Source organism: Panthera uncia, chromosome F2, assembly GCF_023721935.1.
Source record: "Panthera uncia isolate 11264 chromosome F2, Puncia_PCG_1.0, whole genome shotgun sequence".
In the NCBI taxonomy this organism is placed as follows: domain Eukaryota; kingdom Metazoa; phylum Chordata; class Mammalia; order Carnivora; family Felidae; genus Panthera; species Panthera uncia.
In genome coordinates, this window is record NC_064812.1 from 4,670,296 (window position 1) to 4,686,546 (window position 16,251).

The 16,251-nt window shown below is 54.5% G+C and overlaps 1 protein-coding gene across 1 annotated transcript in view; it reads left to right on the forward strand.

The window, feature by feature from the left end:
- The window catches only part of COL22A1 (collagen type XXII alpha 1 chain), a 237,546-nt gene extending 221,534 nt beyond the window's left edge, over window positions 1-16,012 (forward strand). The window contains exons 57-63 of the mRNA XM_049632862.1: window positions 1,379-1,414; window positions 4,346-4,390; window positions 6,723-6,902; window positions 8,526-8,592; window positions 10,905-11,087; window positions 12,939-13,016; window positions 14,878-16,012. Of these exons, the coding sequence (XP_049488819.1) occupies window positions 1,379-1,414; window positions 4,346-4,390; window positions 6,723-6,902; window positions 8,526-8,592; window positions 10,905-11,087; window positions 12,939-13,016; window positions 14,878-15,065 (777 nt within the window). The 3' untranslated portion in view covers window positions 15,066-16,012. The remainder of the gene's footprint in view (window positions 1-1,378; window positions 1,415-4,345; window positions 4,391-6,722; window positions 6,903-8,525; window positions 8,593-10,904; window positions 11,088-12,938; window positions 13,017-14,877) is intronic.
- The last annotated feature ends 239 nt before the right edge of the window (window positions 16,013-16,251 follow it).

Here is a 16,251-nt window from a genome sequence, read left to right on the forward strand (position 1 = left end):
AAACAGGCACTCACGTGTCACCTGCGTGGGAGTCTCAGTTCCACCACCGGACCTTGGGCTGCTCTCATAGCCTCTGTGCCTTAGTGTCCTCATTATTCCAGTGGGGATGTAAGAGCATACACCTGCGAGCATTAGGTGAGGTGATGGGTGCACAGAGCCCAGCAGCGGTGCCCAGCCCAGGGCATCCGCTGCGTAGGTATAGACTGCTTTAATGGTGGTTGGGCTGGGGTGGTGGTGCTATAACGTTCCTAAAACTTCAAGGACCGTTAGAAACCATGTTAAAGGTGGTTGAATTTGGGCTGCAGGGTCAGAACATGTAGGTATTTTTTTTTTTGAGGCCACGTGGTCAGTCCGTGCCCCAGCTGGACCTTGAGTCCAGGCCTCCTGACTAGAAGGTGTGATACAGGGATGCCATCCGGTGATCTTTGCCAGGTCTCTGGGCAGAAGAATGCTGAGGCATCCAAACATTTCCAGCCGGGCTCCTGGTGCGTCCCACATGCCACGGTCCACACCGTGGGCTGCCAGCCGCGGCATGAGGGTGTATGTCCCATGCAGGAGTAGGAAGCTTACCCGTGTTCCTGTCCGCCCCCTCCGATTTAATCCTGGCCCCCAAGGATGCCCCTACCGCCCAGCTAGCCCAGCCGCTCCCGTGGCCACTCCTCTTTTGCCCATTTCTACCATGTAGCCCAAGCCCTTCCATGGCTGCATCCACTGATTTTTACTTGAGGCCATTCACTCTGTTGCCCAACTGTTCATGGTCCAAGCTGCCTCCCCGATCCCCTTCCTGACCCCCTGGGAGCCATGTCGCTGCCAGGCACCCGTTCTTCTAGACTTGCAACCCTGGTTCTTTCAAGTCATGATGATAGCAGAGTAAATTTTGGCAAGGTACAGCCTCTGCTCGCATTGTGCAGATGGAGAAACTGAGGCACAGAGTTCTGAGAACTCGAGAAAATTATAAGGAGGCTGTCCAAGCTCACAAAGCCAGTTACGTGGAGCAGCCAGGATTGGAACCCAGACTGCTCACTCTAGAGCCCAGTGTGTGTCTGCTGGCTTATTTTACACTCTGAGCCCACTTCTCAGGAGGATCCCCTACCACAGCTGGACACTCCGTAAAACCCATATCCCGGACGCCCTCCTGGTGGAGTCCCAGCCATCCCGTTGACGGGAGCCCAGAACCGGTGGCTCCCCTTGCCACTCTGGGGCGGCGGTTTGTGCCTCCTCCCGCCCTCGCCGACTAGAGAACCCTATCAGAGGTGTCCTTGGTCGGCTGGACCATTGATTGTCGTCTTTGCTGGAACATGACTTGGGTGAAAGTGTCTGCTTTGCAGACAATGTGCTGACGCTGCAGAGCCTGCTGATACCTTGTTCTGTCTTGTAGGGGGAGCCAGGCGAGAAGGGCATCCCAGGCAAGGAGGCAAGTATTGAGTGCACCGCCTCCCCTTGGCCGCACTTCCCTGTGGGGGACGCTGGAGCGGCTTCGGCTTCGTGGGCAGTGACACACACAGGCTCGTGGCGCCCGGCTGGGTCCCGCGCTCACTTCAGTGCCCCGCTGTCGCTGTGTAGATCCTATCTAGTTGTGCACGGGGACCCACCCATTCGGCAGCCGGTCCGGGGTGCCTCTTTCGCTTACACGTCTCTGTGTCCAGTGTCAGTAAATCCTATCGGTTGCAAGTTCGAAATGCCACCGCTCTGTCCGGTTCTCCCCATGCCTTCTGCGAGGACTCCAGTCCAGGCTGCCACCATCTCCTGCCTGGACGATCGCAGTGACCACCCACCGCCACCACCCGCCCCGTGTCCAGCCTTTGCCCTCCCCACCCCACAGCCGCCTCCCGCCCGCAGCCCCTTTGCAGAGCACACACAGGACCATGTCGCCTCCCAGGCTGGCCCCCGCTCCGCCCTCTCCTGCCCTTGCTGGAAGCTAGGTGGCCTGGCTCCACCAGCTCCCCTCTGAGTCTGACCCCCAGGAGCTCTGCCCTTCAGCCCCTCAAACCTGCCAAGTTCTTTGCCAAGGGCTCTCATGCACACCGGGGCCCTTTTCCAGAAGCCCTTACCACGCCCCTCCTCACTCTCCTACTCCTTTGCATGCCTGGTCTTGATGAGCCTGAGGTCTGTGCCAAAACGTTGCCTGTGTGGATTTTTCCTCGGCCACCGGGACACAGTGACACCCCACTGTGCTGTGTCCTAGCACCCTGCTCTGTTGGCCCAGGAGCCCGGCGAAGAGCAGGCGGCAAAAATACGTGATGAGGAACCGAAGACGGAAGGAACACAGAGAAAGGAGTTTCTACAGCTGCTGGCGTGTCCATTTCCCAGCCCGCGCACGCCCTGCGTCGGGGGACAGCCATGTTCACTCTGAGCCTGAGGGTTCCTCTCCTAGCTCAGGGAGGGAAGCAGGCAGCTTCCTTAAAGCCAGATCGAACGGCTTAGTGTGTCGCAGCCTCTGCCTCCGCCCTAGCCGTGCTGTCCATTCATGGGCATAGTGCTTGCTCTCCGATCCCTGTTTCTTCCTGCTGCCTAGATCGAGCGCAGGGGAAATGGCCCCAGCTCGCACTTCAGAGCTGCTCCGCGACTCTCTCTGGCTCCCTGTTGCCTATGGGAATGAGTCCGGCCTCTGAGCAGGCCCTGAGTTCTGCCCTGAGCCGACCCCACGCTCTCTCCAGTGTGAGCTCCTGCCTCCTCTGCCCTGTGCACGCCACGGCCCCAGTCCTGTCTCCAAGGCTTAGTCTTCACTCCTCCCTCCACCTACAGGGCCCATCCCTATACCTCTGCCTGTTAGGTTTTATGTGTCCTTCAAGGCGCCAAGCCTCCCAACACACAGTCATGCACTTCTCCCGGGGTTCCCGAAGCATCTTTTCATATTTCTATTAGAGAAATAAATGGGTCTGCCCTGTGTGTAAGCTGTGCCCCCATCTGGCGGTCAGCTGAGCCGCGAGCCCCGTGAGAACAGGGCTGTGACTTGCTCTTCTCTCTGCACAAGTCGAGGGCTACAGGTGCACCCGCGTGCCGGGGCTGACGTGACAGGTGTGACCCCATCTCAGAGGAGCTGCAGAGTATTCTACTTCCTTCCTTCTCTGCAGACCCCTTCTGTCCCTGCATTAGGAGACAGGGCATGAGCCCCAGGCCGACTGCCCCCTGCTTCAAGCCCTGGAGTTTGTATTCTTGAACAGAGTGCACAGCAGGGTTTGCAGGGACACAGTGGAGTCCGGAGGTGGATAAGCACAGGACCTGCCTTCCAAGTGCTTGTGGTCCCAGGGGAACGCCCCCTGTCACCTCATGTGGGGGCAGTGGCAGTTAAGCGTCAGCTGGTGACAAGGGAACCCATGCATGCAGGCGGACACTGTCCGGAGGGCTTTGCAAGGGAGGCGGCAGAGGGGCTGGGGGCAAAGTGGGGTAGAGAGAGATCCCAGCCACAGAGGGTCGCAGAAGCAAGGAGGGAGTGTCCTAGCAGTGAGGACCACGAGGCTGTGTACCCCACCACCGGCCCCAAAGTGACTGCCCTCCCGGAGGGGTGTGGGGTCCCTACCTAAGTGCTGGGCGATCAGGGAGGGCTTCTTGGAGGGGAGGCCTGAAGGCCATGTGGGATTTATCCTAGAAAGAGGGATAGTGATTGGTCAGCTTGGCCACCACACCATTACCCTGGACTGCGTGGCTGAGAAAGACATTTCTCATGGTTCTGGTGGCCGGGAAGTCCAGGATCAGGGTTGTTGACAGATTGTGTTCCACCCTTCCCTAATTACACCAGCTGGCTACCTGGTCCCTGTGCCCATTTCCCCATTTCCATCATGGGGCCACCCTCGAGACCTTATCTAAACCTAAATAGCTCGTGGAGGCCCCACCTTATAATCGTCACACTGGGGATTATGGCTTCAGCATATAAATGGGGGGGGAGGGGGCACAGACCTTGTGAGCATGGCAGAGGGGGGTATGCTGCAGGCAGCAGGAAGATGGGCTGCAGGGGCCAGGAGGCAGCGGGACCACATGCTCCCTGCGGTGGGCAGTCACAGAAGTTCTTTGGATCAGCGGGAGGCAGGGCAGCCCGGCCACAGGGGCAGTGAGCACTTACGGAAGCCCACATCCTGCAGGGCCTCCTGGGCGTGTTTGGTGAGAGGGTCTGTCCCAGAAAAGGGCAGAGGAGGAATCCTAAAGGTGCCGGGCAGGGGCTGGTGCTGTCGGTGCCTCGTGGGTCTCGGCAGGAGCGGAGGAGGGAAGGAAGTTATACCTACAAAGTCTGGACAGAGAGGGGCTCTTGGGGGGGGCTGCTGACTTCCCCGGCACCCCTTGTGCTCGGCACAGGGTTGCCAGTGGGTGGCCCTGATTAAGTCACCCTCGTCCTTTGGACTCATTGCAGGGCACCCCCGGGAAGCCTGGAGAGCCAGGACCCAAAGGAGAAAGGGTAAGTGAGGGAGGTAGTTACTGAATGTGACCTTTGCAAGGGGGCACGGGGACCTTGTCCAAGGTGGTCAGCCAACAACAGCCAAGCCTGGAGAGCTTGCCGGCCCGCTGCCCCCTGGAAAATCCCTGGCCCACAAAGAGATTGTTGTAGTGAATGTTGTTATTTTTCCTTTCCTTTTTTTTTTTTTGGATGTTATTTTAAGGAGTAAAATCATCACAATTACAAATTCAAACGCAAGTGTTCTGAGACTTTGACAGATTTCCCTCTCACCCCGGACGAGAGCCTGTGTGCATGACGTGCTCAGCTCCCAAAGTGCCAATTTTCCAGGAGCCAGATTTGTCACTGGAGGTGACAAGGGAACAGATTTTCCCATAATGAGTCGCCTTGGTGCTACCCTCACAAAGCCTCTCTTTCCATTTCATTCCTCCAAAAAACAACAGGGAAAGTTTTTTGGGGTTTGGTTGTGGGTTTTTGTTGTTGTTGTTGTTGTTGTTTGGGTTTTTTTTTTTTTTTTCACCAGAAATGCCAGTGTGGGAAGGAGGTGTTTTCGTACTCATGACAACTTCTGTCCTCTTTAGAGGAATCAAACATCTCATTTGCCCACAGCCCTCCATTTGGTCAGCAGTCACACTGTCACACTGTTGCACGATGTGGATGTTGCACCCCACACCCCACCCCCGGCTTGTTTTCCATGGTCCTGCAGAGAATTTATCACTGCTTTCTTTGCAGTTTGGGTAGGTGAGGAGTTGGGTTTCTCCTGTAGGCTGGAGGAGATAGAACGATAGCAGCTGAGAATGTCAGAGACTGAACCCCCGCTGGATCTCTCTCCCTCCTTCCTTCCGAGCGACTGGATTCCTCTGTGCTATGGCTGTTGGTTCCTAAGGATGGGAGCAGGGAATGCGGCTGTGGCTGAGGAGGCATTGACAGTCCCCCACACCAGTGTCATACAAGTGTCCCCGGGACCTAAGGCTGCCAGGGGTGGCCTGAGATTTGGCTGGCAGCCAGGGAGTTCAGACTGCAAATCTCTTCTCTGATACCTAATCAATAAATGGAGAATTGCCTTCTCCCTGTTAAGTGGTTGAGTGGAACATTGCCAATCCTTTGCCCTCCTGGGAACGTTTGAAATCTGGGACGAGTCCTCCCCCTGCAAAGTGATATTGAGACATTTAATGAATAGGAAATGCTGTACCGCAGCTGGGATATGGCCTTGGCATTCAGGTGCACGAAGCCCTGGGACTCTCACTGACCCCTGATCGCCAACCCGACAACATCCCCATGAAATGCATCATGCCCTTAAGTCAGGCCTGCCCCTCGGATCTGGCTGAATTAATTTGAAATTCACCATTCTTTTGTTACTGTTGAAAAAGCATTAGGGACATATAGTTAACCATTGCAAATTGCAAAAACGTGGCTGCAGTGAAAAGCAGGGTCTTTTATGGCCCCCGTCCCCTTTCCCAGGGTCCATCACTGGACATTTTCTTTCATGTTCCAGCCCTGTGGGTATGTGTGTGATAAATACGCATCTGCCTTTCGTTAACCCCCTGGAACATATCAGACTTTGTCCATCATTTGGCTCTTTTGTTTCTCATTGGAGCATCCATGTTGGAGATAGTTTTGTACCTGTAGTCTTCTTTTCCTTGGCTCTGGGCCACGTCCATAGCCACGTCCCATTTCCAGCTGCCATCTTGCTCCCCCTCTTTCCCTGTGTTGCTTCCTGCAGCAGTGGAGTCCTGGTAAACCCTGAGCTCGTCGAAGTGGCCACCTATTTTCAGACACACCAACACGCGGGACTTGCCGGTCAGACCCACACTTGCACATGGGCAGAGGACTGGATGGTCCCGTGGTCGCCATGGCTCCCAAATCACCGATCCAGGGCTTCGAAGTCTGGGTCAGGGATGGGAGCAGAGCGTCCCGGTCAGTGTCATCCCATGTGGGTCCAGCAAAACTAAGAATAGCAGGAAGTCACCTGCAAGTGGGGCTCCTCCATCTAAAGAGTAGCTGTGTCTGTGCGGCTGACAGCAGACCAGCGGAAGTGGCCCGTACCCCCGGGAGTCAGGCTCAACAGGCAGATGGAACCACACGCACTGTGATTGGAAATCAGATCTCTCCTCTTGTTCTCTGCAGACTACCTGTGTGACTGAGACAGGTGGCTTTGTCTCTGGAGCCCGTGTCCTTACCGTGTCCTTACCTGAGACACAGGCATGCGAGGACTGAGGTCTCCCATCCAGCGCCCCAGGATGGGGGATGAGGGAGCCCCCTACAGCTGCACACGCCTGTCTGTGCTGGGTATACCTGCCAGTCCTCTGCTCACTGACATGCTTCTTCCCTCTAGGGAGACCCCGGGAACAAAGGTGACAAAGGACCCCCTGGTGGGAAGGGCCAGCCTGGGGACCCTGGAATCCCCGGTCACAAAGGCCACACAGGCCTGAGGGGCCCCCAAGGACCACCTGGGGAGAATGGACTGGCCGGGCCCCCGGGGCCTCCGGGACAGCCAGGATTTCCGGGACTGAGGGTAAGGATGCTGATGTTGCCTTACACTTGGGAGATGGTGGTGAGGTGTGTGACCATCAGAGGGACCAGGTTCTAGATCCCCCCCCATCTGGGCCTGCCCATCCGCATCTGCCCAAGGTGGGAAGGAGACGGTCTCCTGACTGGTTTGTTGTGACGATTAAGTGAGATAGTGTGCACAGTGCAGGGAGTGCTGGAGAGTATAGTCCCTCTCCTCCTCCACCCTCTGCTCCATGCAGTGAGTCCTCAGGCCTGACTTCTTCAGGCTCCGGCACCAGTCTTCCCCGGGACCCAGTGTAAAAGTCGACTAAAAAGCGCACCAGCTCTTATCCATATGAGCATCCCCATGGGATGCGGAGGGCTTGCCGATCCGGCCGATGCCTGGGTCTGTCATTCCTCTTTTCTCCCTATCTGGGGCACTCACTTCCCTTCTGGGTCTTACTTTTCCCAAACATGAAAGGACAGGCTTATTTAGAGCAGTGTTTTTTCTTGAAACACGTTTTATTCTAGTGGCAGAACTCTCGTTTTACACAAACCTGTACCATGAGCACACATGGGCTACAGAGAAAAAAAAGCAGAGCTACCCTGGTGTACGTGGTTGTGGGGGGAGGGGGGTTCCTGGTTGAGGTGACCTCACCTTCCCCCCTCTGCAGCCCTGTGGTCCCCTGGGGGCCCTCCTGTCCTCAGAGCACAGGCTCAGGTGACCGCCAGTGTCCCTGCCAGCTCTGACCCTCTATGGTTCTGTCACTGCCCGGTGGTCTGGGGCAGCCAGAAGCTGGGCTCTCAGTCAAGTCCAGGAGGGGGACTGCAGGGCACGGGGGGCGGCGGGGGGAAGCTTCCAAAGCCCTTGCTGAATACTCCTGGTCCTGCTGCCCTGCGTAGCAATGGAAGTCCTGGGACCGGCATATAAGATTGACCAGGAAAGAACACCGAGAATATGAAGTGGAATCCAAGTCATGGTCCTACTGGGCACCTCCATGCCAGGTGCTGGGGCTGCAGATACGAGTGCAGGGAGACCCTCGCCCTGAGGGTGGACACTGCCCTGATCCAGCGGGCATGGTGTGAGGACTGCTCTTACAGATTCCTCTAAGAATCACATGTCACCCTGTGAGCCCAGGGTGTGCTCTGCTCCCCTGGCCCATAGACTCAGCTTCTTTGAACCCAAATCAGGATTGTCAGGCACGTGGGTAGGGCCAAGGTGAACAGAGCAAGGAAAACCAGACCCAAGAGTGGCCAAGCGGCTGGTGAGGGAAATTGAATATGAATCCATGCAGGAGGCAGCCCGCGAGCTGGTCTGGAAGTAGACGGGACTTTGGCAGGGAGAGATTTGGGGCCAGAACCTCTCAGGTCTGGTGCTGGGGAGATGGCTTCTGCAGAAGACGTTCCAGATAAGGAGCGGGAAGGACAGAGAGAGAGAGTGCCAGCAGAGGCCTCGGGTGACTGTACAAGATGGGAGGAGGCCGCCTGCGTGGCCAAGGGGAAGGGAGCCAGTTCTGGGAGTGATAAGGGTTGGACCAGGAAAACGTGCTACGCGTTGTCTGTGCCTCCTGGATTCCGGAGCCACCAGGGGTCTGGGTGGCAGGAGTTCACGGGGAAGGTAAGTAACCCCACCTCCCGTCCCTTCCAGGGGGAGTCTCCTTCCATGGACACCCTGCGGCGGCTCATCCAAGAAGAGCTTGAGAAACAGCTGGAAAGTGAGTAGCTGACCACGGCTGGCCACGTAAAGGCCTCTTGAGGGTCCGGGAAGCAGTCCCTCCTTCACCCTTCAGGACCTCTGCAACCCGGTTTGGAAAAGGCTCTAGGAGAGCAGCTCACATGTAGAAACCATGCAGAAACCAGAGGAACGCCGTGCAGGCCCTAGACCCACAGACCCCTCTCGGAGCCTGGCTTTACCTCGCTTTAACGCCTCTCGTGAGGGAAACTCACCATCCACAGAACCAGCTCTACCACCGTCGGCCATACATCCTGTGCGTTCGGTCCCGAAGGGAGCAGGGACACACAGTGCTTTCAAGGCACTAGACTCCTTTTAATCCTACTGTAGTGGACTTATTGTGAAATCCCAGTCTTGCATGAGCCCGGCACACAGCAGGTGCTCCGGGAGGGAGCAAGGTCGGAAGCTAGTAGTAGTAATGCCAGCCTGCGGGGCCTGCCGTAGGTCAGGTGGTGTCCTAAGCACTCACAGGGTAACTCACGGAAGCCTCCCAAAGGTCAGGAAGCATGTTTGATCGTTAGGAGCAGAGATGCTGAGTAACTTACCGGAAGCGGAACATCTGGTAAGCGTCTGAGCTGTGCAGGCAGCCTTTGCTGCAAAATCCCTTCTCTTAAGCACCACCTTCTCCCACTTCCCTCTGTCCTGGAAGCTGTTAGGAGAGGAAAGTCGTTGACAACCTATGATAGGGAAGGTCAGACATCTATAACTCTTCCCAGACCCAGATGGATGAAACAGGAAGGCATATTCGTTCACATGCTCGTGTGTCAGAGAGTTACTTGCGCCCAGCATATGTCAGACTCTGGGTTGGGTGTGGGGACAGGGTGTTGGACGAAATGCTGCCCATCCCAGGCCACACAGAGTATCCGGGCGAGCATGGTCCCTCTCCACACGCAGGGGAGCCAAACACGATTACCTGGGGCAGATGGCAGGGGACAGGGGTTTGGGTGGGGCCGTGGGTTCCAGAAAGGAACCCAGTGTGACCACTGGGCAGGTCACATCCTGAGGTCTCCCATGTGGGCATCTCTGAGCTCTGCTTTCTGGGTGTTAGATTTACCAGTGGCAGAACTGGCCTCTGCCCTTGGGGAGTTTCCAGCCCAAGAACAGAGACAAGACCTATTTGGGAAAAGTCCAGATGGAGCATCTCCTGGGCAGAGTCCTTTCTTCCAAACAGCCTTTTGAAGAGGAAGCGTCAAGTCCACTTTAAGGATGAGGAGATCAAGGCTCAGAGAACTTAAGCCCGTTTGCTCGGGTCTCAGACCAGACCGTACCCCACCTGCCACCTCGTGTGCTGTGGGAGGACAGTGGGTTGTGGGAAGACGGTCCCAGGGCTCTCAGAAGACCCCAATTCTGCCCTGGTTTTACCACCCAAATTCCGGGGGCTCGGGTGACCCCCCCAGCCTCTCTGGGTTCTGTCACCCACCTGCAAGAAGAAGGGCTCAGGCCTGACCATGTTTGACTCTCTCAGTGGCCATCAGATGGGCACTGTGTCCCCACTGCGGTGGAAAGCCGTTAGAACTCTGTTTTTGTTTTTGCTTTGTTTCTAACATTTATTCATTTTTGAGAGACAGAGCATGAGCAGGGGAGGGGCAGAGAGAAAGGAAGACACAGAATCTGAAGCAGGCTCCAGGCTCCGAGCTCTAAGCACAGAACCTGACATGGGGCTCAAACTCACAGAGCACGAGATCATGACCTGAGCGGAAGTTGGACACTTAACCAACTGAGCTACCCAGGCGCTCCCCTCTGGGTTTTTGTTTTTGTTTTTTAACCAATTCTGTAATCTTAACATTTTAAACGTGTAAGGATCCTAGACAACATCACGTCCAGCCCTTCAGTTTATCGATGAGAAATTTACTCGGATAAGTCACTAAATCGCTTAAGTGGCTTTGTGTGAGCCACTTAAGTCCCACCGCCAGCCTCCATTTCCCCAGCTGACAATTATTACAACTCCACCTGCTGTGGGGACTGTCAGCACTGGCAGTCCCGCCCTGTTCGGAGACACCAGCGTCCCCAGAGCACAGTCTTAATGCCTTACATCTTGTCCCCATCCTCACACCCAGCTGGTGGGGTAGGTGTTACTTCATTGCTTCCATTTTCCTAACAAGGACGAGCAGGCTCAGAGAGGTTAGGTAGCTTGCCCGAGGCCCAGAGCCCGTGTTGGCTGCATTGCTATGCTCTGGCTTATGTTGTTGGCCTTCTGTGCTGGTCTCCTTGGTTCTGAACTTCATGGTGAATTGCCAGCTCATGTTCTGTCCATCACCCTCCGTCCTGAACATCTCTGTTCTCCCTCCTCTGCAGCCAAACTTGCCTACCTCCTGGCCCAGAGGCCCCCGGCACAGATGAAGTCCTCTCAAGGCAGACCTGGGCCCCCGGGGCCCCCTGGAAAAGATGGGCTTCCAGGAAGGGCAGGCCCCATGGGCGAGCCAGGGCGGCCCGGACAGGGGGGTCTGGAAGGGCCGTCTGGACCAATAGGTCCCAAAGGTGAGTGGGGACCCTGAGGAGCCGTGCTTCACATGGAGGAGGGCTGGGAAGGAACCGCACTCCGGCCAAATGTGCTTAATCTATCCCCTCTCCTCCCCCTGCAGCTCGGTAACACCCTGGGTTTGGGCATCACGTAATATTTTCATACTTGACATTTTTGGAAAATTATGCTCCCGCCAGGAAGATCGAACCGGCTCCCTCCCAACTTCCTTGTTGTCTCCTTCTCCCCTGCTCTAGCTGCAGGGGGTATTGCAAAATGCCCTCTTGCCCCCTCCCAGGGTAGAGCTAACTGAGGTCAGAACTGCAGTCTCCAGGCACATGGGGCGTTGGACGCCAGCTTTAGAATTGAACAAAGTGGCTTGGAGCTGTGGCTTGAAAGGCTGCTACCTCTCCTGCTCTCAGACAGAAATCTCATCTGGGCATGGGCCCTCTGGACAACAGCAGGTCTCTCCTCCAGGGGGTGGCACCTGTCCCCCTTAGTGCATGGGGGCAAGCCAGCTGGAACGCACTCTCTTTGCAGGCAGGCAGGTGGGAAAGCAAGAGGGAGAACCAAAGCCAGACCATCAACCTGATGATTCACTGCTCTCTGGGGAGGGGTGAGCACGAGGTGGAGGAGGGGTGGGCGGGGGGTGCAAAAAACACAGGATTTCTGTTGCCACTGGGGTATAGCGACATGGCCCCTAACATCCTCCTCTTTCCACCTGCTAGTTCCTTACTAATTCTTCATTCGTTCGTTCGTTCATTCATTCATTCATTCATTCGTTCATTCCCTATAATGTTTCTCCTACTGAAAAGTCTTTTTGTTAAATTTGTGTTCAAGTCCTATCTCTTTGGGTTCATAAAACAAAATACATGAGATAAAGTCAACAAGAAAGCATATAGCATAGAAAACATCAGACTCTGACAGAAGACAGACCAAATGTGGTAAATTACAACAATAAATAAGAACGGTCTCAAGTCTCCATGAACTAGCAAAATATTTTTAGTTTGCAAAAGAAAATATGTTGCATAAAGACATTTCTGGAAACAACACAGCAAAAAAAAATGAATGATGAAAAAAAAAAAGTTGAGAGCATATAATCAAATCTGTACAGTATTAACTCAAATATAATCTTGAGTTTCCTCCCAGGGGGAAGGGACCCCCCCTCTTCTGAACTTCTGTTGTGCTTGTAAATTGCTATGATGGTCCTTAACACATTCTGCTTCCTTTAGAATGTTCTCTGTACCCTGTTTCATCTTTTACTGGATTTCAAGCTTCGTGAGGGTAGATCTGTGTTAGCAAATGCCTGTAGGGTCCAGAGTATTGGGTTTGTTTACTGTTATCACCCAGTTCCTACAGGTTCAGGTGAAACACTGTTACAACACAAGGCAGGGCAGGCATGCTCAAGTGGATGTAGGTGGACGTGTGCCTGCATAGGAGAGGGATGCGCACAGGGGCCCCAATGGGCGTGTATATACAGAGAGGGCGTGCGGCCGCATGGACCTGTGTATATATAGGGCGTGTGGCTGTGTACATCCGGGTGCTGGTGTTTGAGTGAGTCCTTATGTGTATACGAATGTACGTATATATTTGCCACAATATGCGCAAATGCGCCTACGTGTGTACGTAATTGGGCAGTTATGTGCGTGAACACATTTTATGTGTAGCTGAGGGTGCATTGGAAAGTGAGTGTATGTGAGTGAGCGTGGGGGAGTTTGGAGTCCCAAGTGTGGAGCGCGTGAGAGCGAGGGGGGCTGGGGCGGAAGGCTGCAGTGGCCGTGGGCTGACCCCGCACCCGCTGCACGGTGCGGCTCCCTGCCTGTGCCCTCGTCACGGGTCTCCACCACCTAAGGCGCGTGTTTCTCCCACAGGTGAGCGAGGAGCCAAAGGAGACCCGGGTGCACCTGGAGTTGGCCTCCGAGGGGAGATGGGGCCGCCGGGCATCCCAGGTAGGGAGAGTGCCCGGAGTCTGGGGTGGGTGGCCGGTAGCCCTCCACCATGGACGGAGACGCCCCGGCTCCCCAGGGACGTCTGCAGAGAGAGGCCGGGTTCAACAGAGAGGGGACAGGAACGCTGATTTGTTTTTATGAGATCTTTCTAAAAGCCCAGCTTCTTGCTGAAAAAACTGTAGTATATCCCATGAGTTTTTGAGGCTTGTCGTATGAAACGACCCTGAAGAAAACGGAGTTGGGGTTACAAAAGCCCGGGCAGCACCGGGAACCGCGAGCCCCCTTAATCCTTCCCAGTGCGCGTGAACTCCTCCTGCTGCCTCACTATGAACACATGATGTTAATTTTGCTCACGGCAGCATTTTCTAAACTCGCTGGCACGTGTTGCCACCCCATTACCAACTCTCAGAATGTACTTTGGGGCCAACCGGCAGGTTGGGCAGCAGGCCCGGCTTGCGGGGGGGTCTGCCTTCCTGGGACACGGGGCTTGCCGTTTGACAACCTGGACAGCTCGGCCGTCCCGCTCAGTGGCCACGTGGGGAGATCTCTGCCGCACGGCAGCGTCGTGGCCCGACATGAGAGGTATCCGTAGAAGGTGGCAGAAATGAGACTGAATTCTTGCCGAAATCCACCTCGCCCAAGTTCCCGTTTTTATTCACATCTAGTTTACACGCTCACCCGAGGTCATTTCTGAATATGAGGCCCACAGGTAATTTTAATTTTAGTATTTAGTATTTAGGTCTTCTCGATTTTCCGAATTTCCTGCACTGGACATGTGTTGCCACTCTCATTAGAGAAGACAACTGAAAATACATCGTCAGCCTTAATTGTTGACAGCTTGCCTACTTTCCAATAGCTTATAATATTAAGAATAGTTTTTAAATAAGGCAATTCCAAATAAAGATCAAAAGGTAGAGCAGAGACCGTTTAGAAAGGGGAAATAATTGTACCAGCGTGAGGTTGAGATAATGACTGTACTCAAGTGGTCCTGGCTGAAGGCGTTAATGACACTTCTGGTCTCAAGCTTGGTCTAGGCAGGGCTATAGACTAAATACCTACTCCCAAGGCATTCATGAATTTTAGAGATCATGAAATGTCTAAAGATCTATTTAAGGGGAAAATCTACTTTTTGTCTCTTTTATAGGAAGACTCAGGTTTTCTAACATGATGACTTAGGAGGTAATAGGATTAGCTATAACACTTAGCAGTGAGCTTCCCAGTGGCCAAAGCAAAAAGGGAGATAGGCTGATTATTTGTGAAATTATAATGCTTAACACACAGAAGAATAGAACTTGTGCCATAGGTAATATTTCTGAGCCTAAGTTTTGGGCTGTCAGTTGGTTGCATCCTATTTATGTTTTCTTGGACCATGACTTACAGAATAGGTTAACATAGTCCAAATATGCCGCTCACATTTAACCTACAGATAAAGCCCAGAAACTGCAGAATATCTGGGACAAGTTGGATCCTGGGTAATAGATACTGGGAATTGGGGATGATGGTTAACTAGGAGGGATGACAATTGAGATTCATCTCCTAGAACCACGCAAGAGCATAGAAAGCCGTGTTTCTCATCCGCCTCATGTCCCTGCCCCCCATCCACCCTTCTCTTCCTCTCCAGCAGCACCCTGATTGCTGCCCCAGTCCAAACAAAGCCACCCCCTGTCCTGCATATTCAGGGGCCCTGCTTTGTGGTGTCCACATGGATTACTCTACCCCAGGCGACTTCTCAGCCCATGGGGCATTTTCTCTGGGCATGTTTCTGGTCCTCGGTTCACACTGAATGGAAGCAGTGGGAGCAGGGGTCGTGAGCCCCAGAAGGGTCCTGAACACCTTCTGTTTCTTTCTCTCCTTGGACCAGGTCAGCCCGGGGAACCTGGCTATGCTAAAGATGGGCTCCCCGGGGCCCCCGGCCCTCAAGGGGAGACGGGACCAGCGGGACACCCTGGCCCCCCAGGCCCGCCGGGGCCCCCTGGCCAGTGTGACCCCTCCCAGTGTGCCTACTTCGCCAGCCTCGCTGCCCGGCCAGGGAATGTGAAGGGCCCCTAGAAGATTCCGGAATGCCAGGAGGTGGCACTGAATTTCTGAAACTTGAACTCAAAGCCTGATAAGAAGCCAGAGGTCTTGAAACATTACAGTCACGTGTTTTCTTTTCTCTTTTTCTTTTTTTTTGTCTTGCTTTTATCATTTGTTTTGTCTTATTTTCTTGAAAGACCTCAACATTATTAAAACCAAGAGATGCTGCCGGTCGGTCAGATTATTATTAATATTATTATTGTTTATTATTATTATTATTGTTATTATTATTTCATGTAATGATGCTCCACGAGTTTTCCCCTCTCCTCCGAAGCTGGGAGAACTTGATTGTGGGGCAGCGGGTTGTTTCTGGGTTCTTCCGACAGCCCCCGTCTGGAGTGGACCTGCCCATCTTGAGGAGACTCTTGGTGCTATGACACCCTGACCAGACATTTGCCAGATTTACCTCTTTCCTCACAAGGAAACTAGGAAAGTTACGGCAGTGGGCTTCCCTTCTCCGCCATGCCCGGGAGAGACACGTGAAGCAGGAGAAAGAGCGTGCAGACACGAAGGACGTTCTCCCCTCCCGCGGGGAAGTGCACTTGGAGACCACAGGCTCGGTCCTTAGGGAGCAGACACGGCCACCTCAGTGCTTCAGGCTCGAGGACGCAAAATCACGGCACTTGACTTGACAAAGGCTCCTTGGGATCCTGCGTGGGGGCCGAAGACCGGAAAGCCGATGTGAAGCCGTGGACGGGACTCCTTCCGGCTCCTCAGTGTTGGTTCCACTCACTTGAATTGTAAAGTAAGGGGGTCCGGTGGCCACTGCCGTGATTTCCGGACGGTGGGCTGGCCGGGGGTGGGACATCTGTGCCTCCAGGGTTCTGCCTCGGAAATAAAGCGCATTGTGTGTGTGTGTGTGTGTGTGTGTGTGTGTGTGTGTGTGTACCTGACAGGTGCTCAATAAATCTGAGTTTCCTCTTCGGCCCTGCATGATAATTCTGTTCTTATGTCCAGTGTCCGCCTGCCTGTGAACCAAACCCCTTAAGGCCTGAGATGAATCATTGTGTTCTGGGGGGCGGCAGGGGGACTGGGGCCAGGCCATCTGCCGATGCACAAGAGGGTGGGTGAGGGTGCGTGAGCCAGCTCCGGGGCGATGCACCGTCATACCCCCCATTGGGGCAGCTCTGTTTTGTCCATTTTGGCGGAAGCCTTTTCC